This window comes from Suillus paluster (assembly GCF_016628075.1).
Source record: "Suillus paluster strain FC165 chromosome Unknown EDB91scaffold_112, whole genome shotgun sequence".
In the NCBI taxonomy this organism is placed as follows: domain Eukaryota; kingdom Fungi; phylum Basidiomycota; class Agaricomycetes; order Boletales; family Suillaceae; genus Suillus; species Suillus paluster.
In genome coordinates, this window is record NW_024537672.1 from 33,464 (window position 1) to 50,111 (window position 16,648).

The 16,648-nt window shown below is 48.6% G+C and overlaps 5 protein-coding genes across 5 annotated transcripts; 1 reads left to right on the forward strand and 4 right to left on the reverse strand.

Annotated features, from left to right (window-relative positions):
- Positions 1 to 93: 93 nt before the first annotated feature.
- Positions 94 to 1,499, forward strand: EDB91DRAFT_1254595 (uncharacterized protein; the record flags this gene model as incomplete). Its single annotated transcript, XM_041323842.1, has 3 exons — positions 94 to 427; positions 784 to 808; positions 860 to 1,499. The coding sequence occupies 3 exons, from the start codon at positions 94 to 96 to the stop codon at positions 1,497 to 1,499; spliced, it is 999 nt and encodes a 332-aa protein (XP_041171069.1).
- Positions 1,500 to 5,082: 3,583 nt separating this feature from the next.
- Positions 5,083 to 6,941, reverse strand: EDB91DRAFT_81449 (uncharacterized protein). The gene is made up of 5 exons (XM_041328489.1): positions 6,812 to 6,941; positions 6,576 to 6,762; positions 5,710 to 6,525; positions 5,164 to 5,655; positions 5,083 to 5,118 (listed from the first exon to the last, which is right to left on the reverse strand). The coding sequence occupies exons 1-4, from the start codon at positions 6,817 to 6,819 to the stop codon at positions 5,176 to 5,178; spliced, it is 1,491 nt and encodes a 496-aa protein (XP_041171070.1). The 5' UTR covers positions 6,820 to 6,941; the 3' UTR covers positions 5,083 to 5,118; positions 5,164 to 5,175.
- Positions 6,942 to 7,912: 971 nt separating this feature from the next.
- EDB91DRAFT_1339755 (uncharacterized protein) lies at positions 7,913 to 9,899 on the reverse strand. The gene is made up of 5 exons (XM_041325688.1): positions 9,824 to 9,899; positions 9,470 to 9,772; positions 9,279 to 9,417; positions 9,050 to 9,229; positions 7,913 to 8,992 (listed from the first exon to the last, which is right to left on the reverse strand). The coding sequence occupies exons 1-5, from the start codon at positions 9,836 to 9,838 to the stop codon at positions 8,337 to 8,339; spliced, it is 1,293 nt and encodes a 430-aa protein (XP_041171071.1). The 5' UTR covers positions 9,839 to 9,899; the 3' UTR covers positions 7,913 to 8,336.
- Positions 9,900 to 11,390: 1,491 nt separating this feature from the next.
- Positions 11,391 to 13,233, reverse strand: EDB91DRAFT_1061967 (uncharacterized protein; the record flags this gene model as incomplete). The annotated part of the gene is made up of 6 exons (XM_041314494.1): positions 11,391 to 11,537; positions 11,593 to 11,673; positions 11,720 to 12,076; positions 12,133 to 12,480; positions 12,528 to 12,604; positions 12,657 to 13,233. 6 exons carry the CDS (start codon positions 13,231 to 13,233, stop codon positions 11,391 to 11,393), a joined length of 1,587 nt encoding a protein of 528 aa, XP_041171072.1.
- Positions 13,234 to 13,336: 103 nt separating this feature from the next.
- EDB91DRAFT_81598 (uncharacterized protein) lies at positions 13,337 to 15,660 on the reverse strand. The gene is made up of 8 exons (XM_041328498.1): positions 14,968 to 15,660; positions 14,830 to 14,909; positions 14,294 to 14,779; positions 14,038 to 14,245; positions 13,850 to 13,989; positions 13,709 to 13,801; positions 13,612 to 13,660; positions 13,337 to 13,556 (listed from the first exon to the last, which is right to left on the reverse strand). The coding sequence occupies exons 1-8, from the start codon at positions 15,491 to 15,493 to the stop codon at positions 13,441 to 13,443; spliced, it is 1,698 nt and encodes a 565-aa protein (XP_041171073.1). The 5' UTR covers positions 15,494 to 15,660; the 3' UTR covers positions 13,337 to 13,440.
- Between the last annotated feature and the right edge of the window lie 988 nt (positions 15,661 to 16,648).

The following is a 16,648-nucleotide window of genomic DNA, read 5'->3' on the forward strand; positions in this document are numbered from 1 at the left end:
ACGCCTGTGCCCAACTGCAGCACTAACTGCTCACCACTTGCTGGGCAGGGACTTGAACGTCCTCCATAACAATCTATCCCACAGTTTTCAACTATGATACCATGTTGCTTGTATTCTTCAGTCGCACCGCCCACCATATCCAAAACCCTAGCAAGCCATGAGTTACTGGCGACCCTCTCCTTTGAAGATGTCCTTGCATTCACTTCACGTGCGTCAGCTCTCAAGCGTGATATCATGCTTCCGCAACTTCAGACGATCTCAGGCAATGTCCCACCTGACATCCTGCCACCTTCAATCTGTGAGTTCCTGCAACTGTCAACTGGCTTAACCAGGGATACTGTTGCAGCATGTTGGCATGCATTCAAGGAGATTGTATGGGGCATGCCTAGCCGTAACGAGTTAGCTGCACAGCACGAGCGAGCATTTCGTGAGCATGGACAATGACTTGGTTTGAGTGAGTTTTTGTATTGTCCCTGACCATCACATATCTGAGATGATATAGCGTCTATCTCACTCTATCCTCCACATACCCACTGTACACAATCCAACTGCTCGACCGCCCAGTCACAAACACCACTCAAAAAGGCTGATTCTCGTCAGGTCGTGCTACATACACTCCACGGTGCCATCCCTGCACGGTCGGTTCATCTCATATGTCGTACTTGCAACACCGTATACGAGAACAACTTCTGTATCGCTGAACGTAGATGATGGTACTATGGTGGGGTCCCAGAATACATCCAGGTGGCTGACCACCATTTTGTTGACCGGCGTGTTACCAAGCTATGGGTGGAACTCCACCTCAAGGGTCAGTAAGTATCTGCTTTGCTCTCAGACTGTATCTTACTTTATTGTATAGCGTATCTGCGCAGGCTTGCGCCAACATTTATGACAGTGCTTTGTCAATGAGGGATGAGAATCAGCTCCAGGATGCAGGCTGGCAGTTTGGGTTTAAGCTGAAGAACGAGCACATCTGGGACACGTTCATCATACTCGCACTCACCGAGGACTGTGATCGGTGTGGAGTGCTGCTTGATGTACCGAACGATGGTGCTCAAACACACCGATTCCCTGCAGCTATGCAAGCCCGTAACGAGCGCATTGTCTATGAAGGGCAGCCAGAACTACGACACTACTGCGACACCTGCATGTGGACTTACTGGAATGACGACGGTAGTGCACGGAAAGTGCAGGTCGTTGTTACAGATGGCTTGTCCATGGGCCGCCCATGCTGTAATGTGTTCCAATGCCGCAACCCACTTTCCAATAACCGGTCACGATTCTGCTGGCAACATCTCAATGAAGGTCTCGACAACATCTGTGCTGTCGTCGATTGCGATATGCCTGTATTACCGGGATGGAAGGCATGCACACTCCCAGCCCACCAGGAGATGGAATGCCTTCATGGTGAGAAAATGCGCACCAACTTCCAAGCCACAAAACGCCTCCAGAAGATGCATGCTGCACAACCAAATGATGCCATGGTTGCACAGCAGTAGCCTTGGGCTTGCAGATGACAGTTGCTACTATTACAACACCACGCATGAATGCTGGAGAAAGATCATTGCGGGTCATGTCCTCACCCTCACTCAGCCCTACGTTTACCTCAAGAATCTCAACGTGAAAGTTATGCTCGACTTTGACATCTACATTCAATGACGGCCACAAAAGCAAAGGCTCGCCCTACCTTACTATCCTCGCTCTCTGCAACGCATCAAGTGAGAGGTGTCTCTGGACGTCATCAGCATTTCGTCGGATTCAGACACAGGTGGCAGTGAGACGAGTTCTCGAGGCTTATCATATGATCATCCCATTACTATGACTACCTAGACGGTCTTTACACATTGCACGTTTTACCTTAGTTCATTTTACCTTATCACCTCGTGAATGTTGTATCTTATCGTCCTGTGAATGTATGCACCCCATTGAACGGTCACCTGCATGCGCCTCAAGATGTGACCACTTAGAGAGACATTTTGGTGTATTGGGGAGACACTTTGGCACTATGCTCGATGACGTGGTAAACATTACAATGGCGAAATAAAAGTATAGTAAAATAATTAAGGGTGAAATGATATGAAAAATACAAGAGAGGTATATCATACAGAATAAAAACATAATTACTTGAGGGGGACTCGGGCAGCCAGCTTGCTCCAATGGCCAGCATCAGTGCGTCCAGCAGCCTCGGCATCTTCGAGCAAGCCTTCCTCAGATGCACGAAGCCAGCGTTTTTTGCATCGTGGTAGGTAGAAGCTGCGAATGGCAGATGGAAAACCGCTTGAAAGTGATCTTCCAAACGTCGGTACTGTTCCTTCATCTCTGCACTTTCGATCTGCCACAAACCTTCAGACATGTCGATAGTGTACATGAATGTGGGCCACCGTGTCGAAGTTGATGCACATTTGTTGGGGGGTCCAACGCTAGTAGTACTTGCGACCTGTGATGGAGTAGATCGGGCTCGGTTAGACGAAAAGGAAAGATGTGGAGCCTTGGATGGCGAAGGAGAATCGAAGTCCTCGTCGTCAGTATTGTGATGTTCGAACCTCTTTCATTGGACCAGTGACGTGATGCTAGAACTAAAGTCCGAATCGGAATCGTTTGATGGTGTTTGACTTGGAGTAAAGCTCAGGCTGGCAGCCGGTGAGGGAACAGATGAGTGCCAGTGAACTGCGGCCGGCGAGGGAATGGATGAGCGCCAGTGAACTGGCTGTTGAGAATCAGACAATGTAGCAAGACTGGTGTCGATATCGGATCCATTGTCAGTGCTACTACGATAGTGGTGTCTCCCTGGCCTCGGTGTCAGTGAAGGAGAGTCCTTGGCGACATCAAGTCCTGATGTCTTCGTCGTTTCGTGGACGGCTCGTCACTTGGAAGTCAGGTTTCGGAAGTTGCGCCCGGTTGGCTGAACATAGTCCTGTAAATAGTCTTGGAACCCTTTACAGTCAACTCCTCATCTGCAAATAAACAGCTGGCTATCAGTCGCAACTTCAAGGGGGCGGTTCAAATCATCTTGAACTCAGCGTCGAAGCTTTGGATCATAATAGTCAACTGGTCCAAGGTGCGTGCTGAGAGCTTGTAGGGTGTCCGGATATTCGGCGAGTGAACACACAGTAGAGCGCTTGTAGACCGTGACCGAAACAGGTTCAACGCCATTCTAGGCGAAAGTGTGAGCAACATTCAAGAATGATGACAGAAGATGCACCTGGTCCCAGTAGTTGACAAGAAAACGACCCTTGAGATGTTGCTCGTGAGCCTTCTTGGCTTCAGTGCATTGTTGAAAGTCAGTCTTCAGGAACTCGCGCCTAGTGTGGGTCACTAGCCAAGAGTCGTTGAGCTGTGTTGACAACCTAGGGTCCAGTGCCCTCCCGGCTTTGGAGATCATACCGCCAGGTGCTGCTCGAGTTTTCCCCTTCTTAGACTTTGTAGTTGTAGTCTGTGCTTGAGCCAGAGGCGGAGGCTGCATGTCGGCAATAGAACAAGCGAGCACTGCTTCAAGTTGTAAGTCTTGCGTTTGAGCTGGAGGCAGAGGCTGCTGCTGGTCAGCAATAGATTGCGCGACCGCTGCTTCAAGTTGTAGGTCTTGCTCCTCGCGGTCAACATCAGACTGGTAGTAATATTCGTCAAAGCCACTTGACAGATCTGCAGGAGCCGTGCGGTACAAGAAGTGGTCAAGGACATCAGTTGATGTGGCTGACCAGGATGGTGGCAGCAGATGTGCAGATGGCGGCGGTTGAGATGGTGGCGGCAATTGAGATGGCGGCAGTGGATGTGCAGATGGCAGTGGTTGAGATGGTGGAGGCGGTGCATGTGCAGATGGCACTGGTGTAGATGGGAAGCCATGGGAAAAGCAGCCGCCAGTAGAAATACAGTGCGATTTGCACATGTGGTTAGGGCATGCAGCTTTTACCGTTTTGATCGCACAGAAAGACGACTGGCAGCCTTTTGGTTTCATGGGAGCATGTCCACCTGCAGGAGATGGCGCAACCACGACCTCACATTGAGTGAGCGGTGGCAAGTGCTCTTCTTGGACCCAGTGAGGAGGGATCCACCAGTACTTGTCGCTGTGAACCGTTGGGTTGATACACTGCCAAAGGATGAACCACGAGTCAGCTAGTAACATATAGAACAAACTCACCAGTAAGTATGCCTTCCCATCATTGATACCGCCCTGCTTGAACTTTACTGGCAGAGATTGCCCACACCCAGGCTTTGGACAGTGACTGTTGGAAGGCGGTAGCTGAGAGTGGTCCATACCACTGGAATGATAAGATTAGTGATAAGATTAGCACGCATCCTAGCCTCTAGGTGATTTTAAAGTCCGCCAAAGTCCGCCACCTAGCCGTCCTTTTTTTTTTTTTGCCGCCGGACTGCGGATATATCCGCCGTAGCGCCGTACTCTGCGCCGTACGTTTCTACGCCGGTGGGGCGGTTTCAGTGACCTTTTCGACAGCACCCTACTCAAGATAGCGCTTATGCCAACCAAACATCATGTGATTACATAAACATCTATACATACACCACCATTGGAAAATCGACATACCAAGCATCTTGAGGTCATCGTTTAATTTAGCTGTGTAGAAATTGGAATATCTGTTGAACAACGACAACTCCCATATATCTCGCTCTCAGGTTCTCTGTTTCCATCTCCTCCTAGATCCCGTGATCAGCCTGCCCCGGAAGACTGAGGGATTGACACTGTTAAGATTTTTCATCATATTAGAAAGCTACCGGGAAGTGCCTACGACTGATGTTCTGTTCACGGGCTAGTGACATGTTCGAGGTGTCTGGCCCCTGGCGTCCTCCGCGTGACTTCCTGAGGCTCCCTATTGTCGTCACCTTAAGTTTACCATATGGAGTCGCTAGATGACACCATCTAAGAGAATTCGTTGTAAAGGGATAATCTGATTCATCAAACACTTACCGTCATGCCAAGGGTTTCGTGAAATGAACCCTATGTGCAGTTTCTCGGAGCACAGGCTGAACATGTGGGCGCGAATAAGACACCGGCCAAGGAGGTCCAAGGTATCCATATAAGTAAGCATGTAGATTTAGGAAGTCGGCAGGAAATCATTAAACACTGGTATACATGCAAAAATATGCAAGCATGTGGGCGGCGTGCTGTAAATACATAAGTAGGTAGGCATCAGTAGTAGTAATACATACATCGTACAAATCTTATCGTATGGTAGACCTCAAGGTCATGTCACTGCCCTCATTTTTTTCCTTGTCATCTGGCGCGGACCAGACCCTAAACATCTTAATGGTCTCCTCCACGGGACTGACAGTGAATACAGAACATCCGTCGGGGCCAATACAAGAGTGACCCACAGGAGCGGAGTGTGCTTTGACGTTGACAATTCGTTGGCAGGAAGGGTACGAATGAACCACGAGCGAGTTTTCTACACTTGGAGCTGATACTTGGGTCACCGAGTGTACGTTATTTTGAGATACAGACCACGAGGAACCGTGGGTGCTTAAGAGCTCCTTGCAGTGCGGGGACCAGTGCAAAGACGTGATAGTTGTCTGTAAGGAGATGGTATGCAGTGGGTCAGAGGATGGGACCATCTTGCCGGTATTCCAAATGTGTATTTCACCGTCTGGGGAACCACCTCCAGTTGCTAGTAGGCCGTGCTGCCACGGACTCCACGATAAAGCCTTGAAAGAAAAAGAACAATGTGATTACTTCTGGGGAATAATCATGCGACATACCTTGACCGGACCCTTGTGTTTCATGCGAATATTTTTGTCGCCGTTCGTAAGAAGATCATTGGCTCTATGGTCCCATACGTGGACAACACCACTGTCATCTCCTGTGGCCAGATGACGCCCGTCAACTGACCATTTCACGCCGTGTACTCGTCGTTTATGGCCCGTAATCTTGGTTATCTCAGCCCGCATTCGGATATCGAACAGGGTCACACCGCCGCCAGTCCTGCCAACAGCAAGGACATCGCCATTCCAGTGCATGCCTCCCATGCCATGACCACCATCGACCCAGTCTACAAGCTGCTTTCTGTTCTCGGCGTCCATAATTCTGACAGCACCGACTGTCGTCCCGAGCGCGAGTAAATAAGGTTTGGTTTTGCCACCCCAATCGATGCTGTGGACTGTTCCGTCTGAAAGGGAGGAACGACACAAGTGAACTACTGCCCGGGATTCAAGGTTCTGAAAATACACATCATACTTGAAAGCAACTCCGATGCAGTTGGCGTGTGACCATGCCATTGGAGAGGCGAAAAGGTCAGTAGACATTCCGGGTCCATCGAGGGCCATTACGAAATGTTTCCGAGTCCCTAAATTGGACTTTGCTGAGAGTAGAGATGCAGTACGGGAAGTCGAAAACAATTCGGAGGCACTTCGGCGAAGCAATGAACGAAGAGACGTATCTGAAGAGAGTGAGGGAGAGTTGGTGGGACTTAATACACGGTCGTCAAGTAGACCAAACGCTTTGGCGATACGATTTGTTCTCGGGGTGACATTCAATGGCAATGACGTTGAAGTTCGTACTGTCAAAAATCGATCTGCCTGAAAACTCCTATGTGTAGCAAATTCTGTTGGCCAAGCGATGTTCTTACGTTTATCTCCTCGATGGGAGTCTCCGGTGCTAATGGTGTTGCCAAATCCCCTTCCAAGTCAAGCGAAGCCACTGAAACCCGCCTTCGCTTCCTAGTTGAGTATGTGCTCGAAACGCTAGCGCGTGATGGAGTACGCTTTATCGCGGCACACGTTGGGTTAACAGCATCTGCAACACTGCCATATTCACTGTGGATCCCATCAGTTTCTGCCATGTGAATAACACGAGAATACAGACGAGGACATAATAATTTGTCGAGTTATGAGGAAATGGGATCCGGAGAGACGCTTGGGATACAACCTCAATCCAGTCAAAATGCAGTGGCTCTTGATCGTGACGCGTCGTCAGTCGTTGTCACGGTTAGAAAGGCGATTGATCAGTGTTTGTTTGAGTCTAAAGGTACAGCCAAACAACCGCCTTCTATATCCGGGTTGCCGGCGGTCATGACGCATTCGGAACTCTCCAGAGTCCAACAAAGCTCTGATAGGCTGGTGGTCACTGGAAACGGTTACTTACACCCTGGGCTCGCAGCTATCATGTAATCGCCACGCCACTGCACAGACTGCCAAGACCCACCGGGTTGCTTGACGTTGGCCAGCGCATCAAATGTTAATTTCCGCAACGCATGATCATGCGCAAGACATGAAGGGCACTGATTAACGGGCCTTTTGGCCACGTTCCGGATTGTTTTGCCCATAAGTACCCAGATACATATTTGATTTTACTTGACGTCGGAACGTACCGTTACAGACCGTTACCATCATGAGGAACCCCTCGGTGCGCCACTTCCACAGCTTCACTGTCATGTTTACTTTGACATGATTAGTTAAAACATACAACTTCCTTCCATGGACCATGGCGCAGTTGTATGCCGTCATCGATTGGTTGGTGGCAGTCAATGGCTTGTGGCGCGGAGGTGTGTATAGCTGAATGACGATAATGATCTGGAAGTACAGTAACACTCTTAAGGATACTTGCCCTCAAAGATTTAATCAGCTTGTGACAGTCAGCATCAGCCAGCCCATCTCCGAAATCTGGTGAGATATGTAAACTTGGGCCGGCGGCATCAGAAACCAGCATCAACATTTTTAAACGCCGTTGGCCTGATGTGATCGGGCTTGTACAAGCGGTTACTTCCCTGTACTTACTTATTGGTCGACAGTGTGGATATTGATCGACTCAGATAGCGACCGATTGAATTCTGAAGGTAGATTCCAAGGAGTGCTACTGAGGCTCGGTCATCAAATGGCCCGATCCCCCAGAAAATTTAAGGCAAGTTCCAAGTGATTGTTCTTATATTATTTCCATGATGCTGCACTGTCAGTCTACATAGGGTATGGCGGCCCAGCACTGTCGACATTATGCTATAGCCCACGGAGACAACCAACGGAATTTAACAATGGGACATCTACACTAGATATTTTCTAAAACCAGGGCTCCACAGAACACAAGAGCATCGATATTGATTCCCAGTGCTTGTCACCACCCGACATCGCTAGCATCCAAAGTAGTTCTATTGGTGGACAAGTATATAACAACCTCATTTCATAACACGGAACGATGCAATAGCATGCGAGCGAAAACTTAACAAAAAGCATGACGGAAACAAAAAGAAAAAGCGAGTTAACATAGCATTTAAAACTGTCAACAACAAAAAATTGCAAGAGCAGCAAAGCACGAACGGATCAAAGAGTCCCCTTGAGATTAAATATTAGGTTGAATGTGATTCGTAGGTCTGGACCTTTCCACACGGTGCGTAAGCTCATTCATCATCCCTCGGGAGAAGCAGTTTCTTCTTCGGGCGCTCGTATGGGGTGCGTGATGAAGAACACCGTTTTGGATTGTAGGGTTCATCATCAGCAGGGATGATTTGGTCAAGTTCTTCAAAGCGATCTTCCGAATAATCGAGAGGCGCAATAAGTACTTTGCGACCGATATTTGCACGTCTTTTGTGCTTCGGATCGTCAGTGATGGCGGATTTTCCTTTCCGCTGCTGCTCTCTGAACCTGAGCAGTGGCAGAACGTCCGAACGAGCGTACTCTCCGGGTGATGTCATCACTGACCAAACAAACTGCATCATGGCCAGTTCGGGAGTGGTGGAAACCGGACGCCCAGGGGAAGGCAGACGAGGAATAACGTAAGATAAAGCGTCACGGGCTCTGGAGCCAAGTGGGGTGTAGGGTGCTGTCATTTCTGATCCAAAGGTCTTCGCCAGTTCTGCCCAATGATCTCTCTCGGCCGCAGCTGCTAGTTTATCGTGATCAGTGTATGATCGAATACCAGAGATGTTCAGGAAGCGAACGCCTTTGTGAGTAATGAGGATATCATGAGGGAAGAGAGATCCTAATAGGATTCCGTGTCTCTGGATATCAGCTACTGCTGCGAAAACAGCAGCACGATCGGTTGGACACACACGACCTACAGAAATCCACGGCATGAGCGCGAACGACGGTATTGCTTATAACTTCAGCTTACGTCCAATGATGGGCTCGCACATGACACCAATGATCATTCCACTTTTATAGACGTGGGCAAGTAGCTTGAATGTGTAATGGCTGACACCAGCCTCATTCATAAGCTTATGTCCGAGACTCTCCGCAGCCACAAAACGTGACCAGTGGGGGTTCACGCCCATGAATAGGTCAACTTCCGTTCCTGCAGAAGGTATGAGAATCTTGCTCAAGAGGGCAAAGCACAACCTAACCTTCGTGGATTCCCTCCCATAGCGAGCAGTCCACGATCCGAGTAACATCTATATCATCCAAGTTTACCTTCTTCGTCCAAACTGGGCACTTCAAACGAACAAACTCCTTCCTAGTGTAAATCAGACTGTAGGTGTTGTCCTAAGTGATTGTCTGTGAATAATGAGTGGAGGGTGAGCTCAGTCATTCTTACCTTTTGCCTCACAAGATGTGCCCAATTGTTGTCTGTACCAAATTGCAAATTATCGAGCATCGTCTGCAGCACTTCTTGTAGGTAAAAAAAGGCCTCTCTGTCAGATGAGAAGTTCGACCGGCATGATGATTGAGAATAGTCGATGCCAGGACGACAGTATGGTTCTGCTTGGATAGAAAGGACTTCGCCGTCCTTCCAGAGATGGTAGAAGCGCCCTTGATCATGTTCGTAGGAGCCGCCTATGCGGAACGTAAGATTTTCGAAATTGGTTGATTGCCTGAGTTTGCGGAGAGTGAGATCCTTCTACAGGTGTGACTCAGTTCTGAGAAATGGGGGCGTATGTGATGGACCTACACTCGCATACTCCATGCTGATCTTGAGTGTTCAAAACACGTTCTCGCTTGCTGTGCTTCATCGAATGATGGTGACCTTTTCAATACTAGAGCTTCCTGAAATGGATGCCATGTGAAGCACGTGCCAGCAATGCTTATTACGTCCGGTTCTGTTTCGAGACATGATCTTCATTGCATATACCTACTTGACCGGGATTCTACCGGACTCGCTACTCACACCGAGATGATTATGATCTCGGTATTCTGTTTGCTCAACAACTCGGTCGATTCCAATGGGCGCAATCCAGCGCGACCTGTATAAATTATGGCTGTGACTAACAGTTGAATGTCTCGTTCGCCCTCTCTTCGAAACCCCAACGAGTACCCAACCGACGCCACCTGTTGTCCAACTTCACCACCCCTGGTGAGTTCCAAATACTACCTGTTTTACATATTTCCCCGAACAGATAATTATCTGATTTCGCCGTTGCTTCTCTCACCCCGCGAAAAGAAAGGCGATTCCTCTTCGCACATCTGCTTTTAAGAACGCAGTAAGTCGATAGTACACTCCATTAATCATCTCGGAAATACTTACGATGTGTGTCTCTCAAGCTTATTTCTGTACACTCCACGAGGTACGATTCTACGTACTCGAGCCTTGCTCTAAGGGCATGGGTGGACGACCTTGTCCAGTCCCTCGAATATCAGAGGATGCAAAATCTAACTTGCCTTGCTCCAAATGCCTTGGCCGCTGAGTACGTCTTCCCCGGCGATCTTGTACTTGTGGCCTTCATTCACTCACCCCCAGGAACACTTGTGGCCTTCATTCACTCACCCCCAGGAACACTTGTGGCCTTCATTCACTCACCCCCGGGAACACTTGCGTTCTGCAAGTCGGGACTCTTCATCGCAGCTGAAGTTCAGATCGCCGGGTCAATCAATTCTCTGGCGAGGATGATCTACGCTCGCACCCGCGCGATGGCTGACATCTCAAGTTATATGTCTCCGGGACCGCGCCACCTGTCATCTTTGTGACGGTTTAATTCATCTCATTTATTCCTACTCTATTTCAAATTATCCTAATTGTGCCAGCATGATCTAGAATTCTATCTAGAATCCCGTGGAGCATACCACCCATGTCTCAAACCTAAGCAGTGAGTGCATATCCTTGATATCTAAATGCATGTTAACATACGGCCTTTGACAAGACATCCATAAGTAATGTCATCATTTTCATGCGTTCGTAGACCTCGAACCACTTGCCTGGAATATCTGTTGTTTCCCCCAGTCTCTCTACTTCAAGACCTATTCAGCTAATACTACTTATATACAGTATCTGTAGTACATACATCATATATTTTACCTACTCGTCCATCAATCATTAATCAAACTCCCTTCCGCTATTTCGCTAGGGTCTTCTGATCACCCAAGGAAGCTATACAAACATCCTACACGTTACAGTAAACATCGTTGTAAGACTACTCCAGGCGAGACGCACACGCTCCGATTGCGCTCAAACTCGGTAGAAAGTAAGGATGTCGGTGAACCAAATTTGTATCCAGAATTGACAGCATACCGTGATAATTCCGTCATTCCCGCCTACTCATGACGAAACAGCCCTCATAACCATTGATATTTGGGAGACTGAGCGTTTCGCGCCAGCGCCCGGAGAAACTCCCGTTGATGCTACCAACCAGATAGCCACGATAAAGCCATTGACCTCGATCGCCTCCGACCTAAGACAAGGATGCATTTATACATGATATATCATATGAAATGCAGTAGACGTACATATTCCTTCATAAGACTAACGAAGCCGTCGCAAGCTCGTACCCGGCCAAGAATATTGAATTGACCCCAAGCAGAATGACCCTGTACAAAAAATGAGGACAAGTTGAGAAAGTAAACCAATAATGACCTCTCCGACGACAATGATGTCTTGGATATTCAGGAACTCGAAGCCCTCAGCCTCTTCCGAGTCACAAGTCGACGGCCGCCTGTAGGACAGTGGAGTCATTTTCCCAGGCTCGTGTACCTCTGCACTGCTTGAGTGCTCGTGAATGCGGATGCCAGGTGGAACGAACGCCTTGAGCGGATTACCCGAGCTTAGTGATGGCGATTTCGCGCCGGTGGCGATGCCATCACCATCCCTGGAGATCATCAAGTGGTACTCTCGCAACTTCCATGTTTGACGATGCTGCGCAACCATACAATTGTGAAGAGTTGAAGGGGGATGTCCAAACAGCAGCTCCTCGTAGGTAGTGAATTCTGTGTACTAGGTATACCTCGTTTAACGGAGGGTTTCATGGCTCGGACTTTGGGTCAACCTACCGTAAAGATACCTTCCCATACACCTTGCAAACTACCGGGTATAAATGCGCCCGAGAATTCGCTGGAGAGAGGAATTTTGGCGAGATTCGTGCACCTCTGCCAATCAGGCTCCCACTCAAAACTCTGGTTCAGAGAGGATGGAAAGTTGTTTGGTGTATGCGGTCCTTTGTAGACATCTCGTGTTGGACCTATAAGGGGACCCATCAAGCTGAGGTAGGAGAGAATTGCAGGTGTAGCCATCGTCGGTGGAATCATGTGATATAAACTAGAATAGTGGTGTACGCGCGTAGGTTCGAGTGGACAGGACCTGGGAACCAAGTCCGCCCATGGGGTTTGACAAATGTTATACTTGGATTATCAGCAGGTGTGCATGAATATGAATATGATAGATATACCTTGTGCGCTGCTAGAGCAGTTGGTTTCAAAACGGTTGCTAAAGTCCGATAGTTCCTTTCCGTACGCTGAAACCGGTCTGTGAAACGAAGGTTAGAACTCAGGGCGGTGGCAGAGACAGTACGACACACCGGGTCTAAGAAGTAACCAAAATAACCACATCGCCAGAGAATTGTGCTCATTATCGAGCGGCCACTCATCTTCCAAGAGCGCCTTCCCGGCGAGCGATGCACCGTTATCATCGAACCAATACTCCATTAACCATTGCTCCATCCCTGCGTATTCCCTCAGTTGCTTGACATTCTTTCCGTCGTTTTCGAGCATCATCAGGTAGGCGAGCCAAAGCAACTCGCCAAGGATCTGCGAATTTGACGTATCTGGCGCACAAACTCGAGAATCTGTTCGCGCCCGCATCCGCTTCATGTAATCGAATCTCTTGCGCAACTCCTTCGATAGGGTGACAGGTGTAGCGATTTGTGGGCCCAGACGACGAACGGCGGCACTGAGATCGAATTTATGCTCAAATATGCGCGCGCAAAGATGTGGGTTTGTCTCGGGCGATAAAGCGCCATGTATACTCCTGCAACTTAGAAGTAAAGAGAGTAGATCAGAGGGAGGTCCTACTTCCGTCATGGTTGCTGAAAAGAAGGCAATGTTCTCCATCACCTCCTGAGGGAGCCAGTCAAATGCCACGGCTTGAGTGGACATGATGTTAGTTGTGGCAGAGAGAACGCCAGTGCAGTGCCAGTATATCCTGCCGGACCGGCAATCTCAGTTGGACCGGGTCCTTGTTCGGTTCCAAACCCAGCTGGGAGAAATTAAGTCGATTTAAACGTACTAGGTATTACGCCGATATATACATTTAACAAGAGCGCAGAATATCATATTGGCGGGGAAGACTATAATCTGTGACAACTATTCCCATGACACGGTAGCATCTTTGCACAAGCTGAATATCGATTCCCATTCAGCGGGATGAACGCCGCTGGATACATGTCTCCAGCGACCCACGAAGTTGCGGGACGAGATAACTAAGAGGCAATCTTGTCAGCATATACAACAGTTATTTGAATGGACTCAACATACTGTAGCCTCTAAATAACGCTCGCCCAAGTTCAACCATCTGAGGGTCTAGCTACATACCAGTTGAACATGGAGAAGACAGCGAAGAAACGTTCCTTACTGGTTCACGGAGCAGAACGATCAGACCATCTGAGGGTCGTATTCGTCCCATGTAACGATAGCCACCCCAAGCAGCCGCGTAGCGATCTTCCGTCTGTGAAATGAATAAGACATCGAACAGGAAGAATTTTACGACACGTACCACTCCTGTGATAATGACATCGAAAGCACCATGCTTCGACTCGCCGGCAGTACACCCAACAAAGCCAATTTCAAGATGCCCTTGCCTCGGCGGAGAATAATAGGCCTTGAACGAGGTGTTTTCTCCAGTAAATTCAACTCCTGCCTGTTTAGATGTTAACCTTTGCTCTACGACTGATGAAAAAAAACTAGCCTCAGTTTCATGCCATCGACAACCGATTGGCAAAAAAGCATTTTCAAACACTCCTTCGTTCTCTTCTAATGGAAGGGGAATAGATGGGGAGTAACAATAAAGCTCTCTGAACGTGACATAAAGAGGGAATCGGCCAAAAGTTGGAAAGGGTGATGGAGCAGTGGGAGATGACAGCAGATCCTTGTAGACATTATGATATGGGGCCTATTCATGTTAGTCCAGGTGATCAAGGAACAAATACGAAAACTCAACAATGAAAGACCCCTGCCACCGACCGGAAATTGTGCCAGGGATATACTGTCCTGGTAAAGAAGAAGGGGAGCGATAGAGAGGATCGCGAATGGAACGCGCCCAGTCTGGGTCGTGACGGCGGCTCTTGAGTAAAGTGTCGAAGCGATTGCCGTATGCTGTGCCTGGAAAGTGTGTCTTGCAATGAGAATTAAAGTATACTATGTCCTCCTTTGTTGGCCCTGAAATTCCATTGGCCATCGCCTCGGCTCTGGTCTCCGGTAAATGTAGAGGGATCATAAGAGGACGAGTCTCCAGACGAGAAAAGTGAACGAGAATAGCGTATGGTGCGAGTGGTGGAAGATTGAATGGTACCGGACGCCCAAAGTAGTCCACGGTGATTGAAACCGGGCGAACGGGAGGATAGACCCCATGAGCAGATGTAACGACAGTCTTGTGAGAGTTTTCCGAAGGACAGAAATCATACTCGAGTCCAGTGAAGCATGGATACTAGGGAATGCATTATGAGAACATCCAGCATAGTCAACATGAGGACGAACTCGAAACCCAGCATAAGAGTATGGTGATAGCAGCTCCACAAACTCTCTTCTGAGTTCATCTGTTTCATTACGTATTGACTCTGTGCAGGCGTAATGGTGGTGAATGGAAGTAGATAAAGACTGCACGTGACTACGAACCCGAGCGAGACATTAACCAGAAGATGGATACCGCCAACATGTTGACCTCGTTCTCTTTGGGCCAGCCGTTGTTGATCTCGGCACCCACCATCAATCGTTCCCGAAGGAAGCGCGTTATGAACAGGGGAAGTTGTGCCCAAAGCAACTGGTCCCAGTTCCGACCATCATCCTCCAGCATCATGATATAGATGGTAGAAAGGGATTCCAGAATGTCAGGATCATCAATTTCGCCTCTCCGAATGCGCTGGAGTGCTCGAAAACGTTTCCTCAACTCACGCTCTATGTTGTCAACTGTGGGTTGACCGCCCAAAAAATGCCGCCAAGGAGAAGGTATGTCAAATCTGTCCGTGAACAACATGAAGTACAGATATGAGTTGGATTCAGGTGAAAGCGCGTTGTTGGACATGCGGCACGTTAACCGTAGGGAGCGCAAAATGCTGGGAGGGCCTTGGTAATACTGGCGGACTGCAATTAGGACAATTTGTTCTAAGAGCTCAGGAGGAGTCGTGATAAGAGAAGCGGGCATACTCGAGGAGGAATGGAAGAGCTCGACTCTGGAATGCCTCTGCTTTTCATCGAAACGGCGACTTGCGAATCATTGCTTGGAAGGGTATAGATTGGTACGGGATTCTCACGTGAGTTAAAGACGGTAAGTGAGATGAATTGAAGTCATGGTACCGACTCGCATTGCTGAGAGGCGAAGGCGAAAGTAAGCCGCCCATTTGAAGCCAATATAGTCGACCCAACTCACCGGTTATATCCGGGATGTGATCGCGCCGTATCGCCGGAATTTGTATCGCCTAAATAGGAAATTAAGAAGAAAATAATCTCAGATCGATGTCTGACCAAACCTAAGGTGACGAAGAACGTACACAGGTTACACGAGGCACAAAGAGATCACGGTACCAAGTATATGCTCATTCATGTCATGGTCTGTCATTGAGGTGGTCATCCCGCCAGTGGCAAGAAGTGGCACTAGCCGTCAGCCCCATTGTCTCGGGACCTCAGGACCTTCGTTCATTTCAGTTATTAGGTTGAAAACCTTTTTGACTAGAGTGGTCTTACTAATGTCTCCATACGGTAGGAACCAATTTCTGTCGTGGATTTTCGCGAACCCCACACTATGTAGTACACCGTATCCCCTGTATCTCAGAGTCAGCGGGTGTTATGTCCAACAAGATGACGACGAATCTCTTTCGAATATACTGGTGTCTGACCTCTGGCCAAGATAACTGCTACACGACTTCAAGCGGAAGGGTCACAAGCACGTGGAATGATCGAAAACGACGAGAAGCGGTGGTGAGCTGCACCATGGGAGCATGAGGGAACAGTAGGCGGAATTGCTGAAGCGAAAGTGACAAGTGAAACACATTATTACATCACGCCTGCTCGGACCCATGGCGGTGGTGCCATGCCCGACCAACGTGGCGTTTTGCGTCCCGATCAGCGCGACATGGTTCGTACCTTGGACCCAGTGGTCATCCCTTGTACGAACTGCAACACAAGCTCCGAAGATCTTCAATCCGTAGAATCCTAGAACACCTGTGAACGGTTGTTGCACTCTACTTAGTAAACACGGATTTATTGGCGAAACCTTCACTTCCACCGAATCGAGCTCCGCGCGTCATGTGCGGGTGAAGACGCTAACAATTACATAGACATAGAGAACTCTTGGCACAAT